The 4,666-nt window shown below is 38.9% G+C and overlaps 1 protein-coding gene across 1 annotated transcript; it reads left to right on the top strand.

The window, feature by feature from the left end:
• Positions 1–2,868: 2,868 nt before the first annotated feature.
• Positions 2,869–3,751, top strand: LOC122025157 (high-affinity nitrate transporter-activating protein 2.1-like). Its single transcript, XM_042583925.1, has 2 exons — positions 2,869–3,071; positions 3,155–3,751. The coding sequence occupies exons 1-2, from the start codon at positions 2,927–2,929 to the stop codon at positions 3,637–3,639; spliced, it is 630 nt and encodes a 209-aa protein (XP_042439859.1). The 5' UTR covers positions 2,869–2,926; the 3' UTR covers positions 3,640–3,751.
• The last annotated feature ends 915 nt before the right edge of the window (positions 3,752–4,666 follow it).

Below are 4,666 nucleotides of genomic sequence, written 5' to 3'. Positions count from 1 at the left end.
TTCGAATTCAAGGAGAACAAGATCCGAAACTACTCCTACCGCAGGTGAGAAGCAACTTACCTTGCTTCTTGGACTCAAAACCGAGAAGAAGAGCTCTAGGGTTTCTGGTTAGCTCGAGCACCGGCCTCCTCTTGTGCCTACGCGTTCACCTTGCCGAGAGAGTCACAACCGCGTGAAGAATCCCTCGGATTGAACCTTGGCCGACCACCGGAGACGATGCCCTAACTCCTCCTTGCGTTCTCGCTTGAGTTGAGACCGATTCCGCGCGAGAGGGAGATAGGGAAAAGGTTTAGGTCACAGTAACATAACCCCAACTTATCCCCTTTTTATAACTTAGGGTTATTTTCAGGTTCGGTTATTGCTTAAGACCAATTCGTTATTGATTTGTTCATGAAACACCTATTGAATGCTTGGCTAGCACAGTTCGTTTAGGTCTCGGACCGGGTCGGAGGTCACGGGTTCGAATCTCAGCCGAAACTCTTTTATACATAATATTTTCTGTTTTCTATTACTGTTTAAGTTTATTTCGCTATATATTTAATCAGCACAGCCCTGCTGGGTTCCTGGTCATCCGAGACAACTTAAGACTTTGCTTAACTGGAGGTCTTCAGCTCAACTTCTTTATTTTTACAACTTGTTTATTTTGATAAAAATACTAAACGAACTCAAAAAATTACATAAAAATACTCTAAAAATCTCTAGAATATTTCTAAAGCATTTCTAAATATTTTTAATTACTATTAGGACTCGAAATGAGGAAATTTGGGTTGCTACAAAAATATTTGGTTGCAAAGTTCATTGTTAATTTAGAATGAATTTTTATTTTATCGTTAAATTTGTTGTCAATTTGAGACGAAAATATTTATCCCTAAATTTCGTCCTAATTCATTAGTTTTTTTAGGAGGGAGATAAGTGAAAGTTTATTATATTAAATCTTAATTGAGCGACTTACCTGTATATCATAAATAAATAATCATCGAATCATATAAGGGTGAGTATCTAAAAAATTTAGTTGAGGTGTTGAAAGGGATCCATCGTAAATGAAATAATGATCGGTAATTTACCAAAAGACATATTTAGGTTTTTGAATTTATCAAAAAGTGCACGCTACTTTGGCATTTATTAAAGGGTGCACCTTTTTACAGTGATCTTCCCATTCTACCCTCCTTATAAATTTAACTGATTTCCTTTCTCTTTTCTTTGTCATTTCTCTATCTTATCTTTCTTCCTATGCATGCAACATATCTTCTCTTTCTTGTTCTTTTTTTTTTTTGTAATTTTTTTCTCAATCTTGTTATAGGATATCATACCCATGTTAGGCCTGATATCTCTTTATATCAATCCAATGTGGGTCTGATATGGGGAGATATCAAGCCCAACAACAGGAAAAAAAAAAGAAAAAAAAAAGAGATTTAGTTTTTTCAAAACCTCTGTCCATCATTAGAAATGTCGAAAATAAAAATAGAGAGCATATTTAGGCTCCTTGCAATTTTAGAAATCCATAGGACCTGAAATGGTTGCAATCTGATGTCTCTAGGTCGATCAGTGAGTTTTGATCGAAACCACTGATGGACCTAGAGAGTTTCAATTGCACTCATTTCAGTTTCTATGGATTTCTGATATTGCAAGGAGTTCAAATATACTATCCATTATTTATTTAGACTTCGAAAAGATATTCAAAGATAATAAGAAAGAATCAACAAAATAATCTCCATACGTTGGGCTCAGGCCCACACATGAGGATTTTTGTCAATTCATCATTATTACAATGTTATACCTCCGTGTAAGCCGAAATAAATAATTGATTAGTTTCTATTGATTTCTGGAGTTGTAAAGAATTCAAATGTCATTTATTGATTATTTCGACTTCTCCGAATGTATTAAATATTTATCAAAAAATCAACTAAACTCTAAACGTTGTGGGCCTGATATATAAAATATGATTTATATATCAGGCCTATGTTACGCAAGCACACATGGGAAAAAAAGTTAGGAAAGAGAAGAGTAAAGAGGAAAAATTAAATTGGTTGTATACATAGGAGAGAGTAAATAGAAGAGAGACGGGCAAACAACAGTGAAAAAGAAAAAATCAGATTTGTCAAAAAGATAAAATCAAAAATGTACTTGAAAAGATACATTTTTGTTAAATACTAAAATAATCTTTTGGTAAATTAAAAAAAAATCTGCATGCGTCCTTTGATAAATTGTATTTGTGAAGATTTGACAAAAACTATAAATGTCAACTCGTGTATTTGATTTGAGATACGACATTAAGGGGGTGTTTGGTTAATGGGTTTGGGAATGAGGGAATGGAATGATAGTAAAAAATAGTGTTTGGATTATGGGTTTGGGAATGATTACTAGATTTATGGGAATCAACTAAACTCATATAACTTGATAGGTTACATTTTTATTCTTATTCTCATTCTACCCTACTATCAAATTCATACTCATAGTTATTCCTATCATTTCATTCTACGTTATTAAATATGACCTTAGCGTACTGATGATGTGGAAAAATAGTTGAGCGAATAAATAAGAGGATATGATTTGAATCTAATAGAATGCATATTTTAAAATTAATCCAAAAGTGTGTATAAATTATGTAGGTAAAGATCGTGTATTTTCGGAATTAATCTATTGTATTAAATAGTTGGACCTTCCCAGCTTGTTTTAGTGCTGATCTGCGTGTGAACCCTCTTCTTCCTATTACGTGATACGTCCACAGTATACGTTCCGTCTCCAGATTACGGGAGGAAAGATAAATAACGGAGTCAATTTGAATCTTAATTCACTCACACACAATAAATGCCCCAAAAGACAGCTCAACAATTTAGATCTCCATCGCCTTGGCTCATGCATGAATGCTACAAGGTCTACGCCTCTTTGATTCCTCCCCCCAACGAAAACACGGACAAGAGAATTAATGGCCGTCTCTCTCTCCTCTCAGATTTCTCTTCTTCTTCCTCTTCTTCTCCAACTGGTAAACTTTTTGACACCTTCCATGGCGGTTCTCTTCTCCTCCCTTCCCAAGACCATCGTGGTCACTGCGTCTCCAGATCCGGGCCAAGGTTTGAAATTTGTCCTTAAAGATCTTCAACTTTTTCCGCATACCTCTTGAGTCAGCGGAATGAGTCTTGTCTGCGCGTCGCAGTGTTGCACGCCGGCGAAGACCGGATCACGGTGCGGTGGTCGCTGAACCGGAGCCTGCCGGTCGGCGTTGATTCAGGCTACGAGATGGTCAAGTTCCTCCTCTGCTACGCGCCGGCGAGCCAGATAGACCGCGGGTGGCGCAAGACCTACGACAGCCTGAAGAAGGACAAGACGTGCCAGTTCAAGATGACGACCGAGGCCTACGGAGGCGGCGGCGCCGAGTACTCCTATGCGTACACTGTGGAGCGCAGCATCCCCACGGCCACTTACTTCGTGAGGGCGTACGCGCTGAACGCCGACGGCACCCAGGTGGGCTACGGGCAGACGACGGACGACGGGAAGAGGGCGAACTTGTTCGAGGTGGTGGGCATCAGCGGCCGCCACGCGTCGCTGGATGTCGCCGCAGGATGCTTCTCGGCCGTCTCGGTGGGGGCGCTGGTAATATTCTTCTTCGTGGGGGGAGAAGAGGAAGTTAAGAAGAAATGAGAAGAATCTTTTCTTCTAATTAGGTTCGTGGATTGTGATCATTATGAAAAATACATATAATTGTCTTATATATATTTTTAATAATTTGGATATTCAAACTTCGTTCGAGTAATAAGGAAGATGGACTACCTCTTCTTGGTCTATTGAAAATATAGATAACGTCAAATATATAGTGAGATAAATATCATTTCGTCAATTTCGATCATTGATCATTATATTAGAGAGAACATATACTCATCATCTGTGCTACATCCCGAGAACTTCTTGATTCATCTCTAAAACATCTATAATGTTAGATCTCTCGGAGAACTCTCTATCACATCCATACTATATTAAAAATTAAAAATCTCACGTATGTTTTTATTATTAAAAAATTTTTCAACGGCCCTTTGATTCTATATTTTTTAAACCTCCACATAGTGTATCTCTTTCCTAATTAAAAAAAGGCCCCACGGGATTATCTCGGCTGGTAAAAGCGTGGAAGTTTGTCACTGAGAACATGGGTTCGAGTCCGCAGGGCAACGGGGATTTATTCCCTATCCCTGTGCAAAAAAAAAAGTCTCGGCCCACTGCGTACTTGTCACCGAGCTACCGTGATTTACCTCTCTCGTGATGACCCTGGGCAGGGTGATTACCTCTATGTCTATATATATGTTCGATTGGATAAAATTCGTTTGAGTATAAAGACATTTAGTATTATATAATATTCTTATCTTAGTACCGGTCGACCGCAGGTCGAGCGAACGCCCTTGCGCTCGTATATGCTCATCCGGGTAAAATCCGCTCGAGCATAAAGATATTTAGCCTTATATAATATTCCCATCATCTTACCGGCCGACCGCAGGCCGAGTGAACGCCCTTGCGCTCGTATATGCTCATCCGGATAAAACTCGCTCGAGCATAAAGATATTTAGCCTTATATAATATTCTCATCATCTTACCGGCCAACCACAGGCCGAGCGAGCGTCCTCGCGCTCGTATATGCACGTGCGGATAAAATCCGCCCGAGCATAAAGACATTTAGTCT

This window comes from Zingiber officinale, chromosome 9B, assembly GCF_018446385.1.
Source record: "Zingiber officinale cultivar Zhangliang chromosome 9B, Zo_v1.1, whole genome shotgun sequence".
Lineage (NCBI taxonomy): Eukaryota > Viridiplantae > Streptophyta > Magnoliopsida > Zingiberales > Zingiberaceae > Zingiber > Zingiber officinale.
The sequence above is the reverse complement of the archived record's forward strand: the minus strand, read 5'-3'. Positions and strand labels throughout refer to the sequence as shown.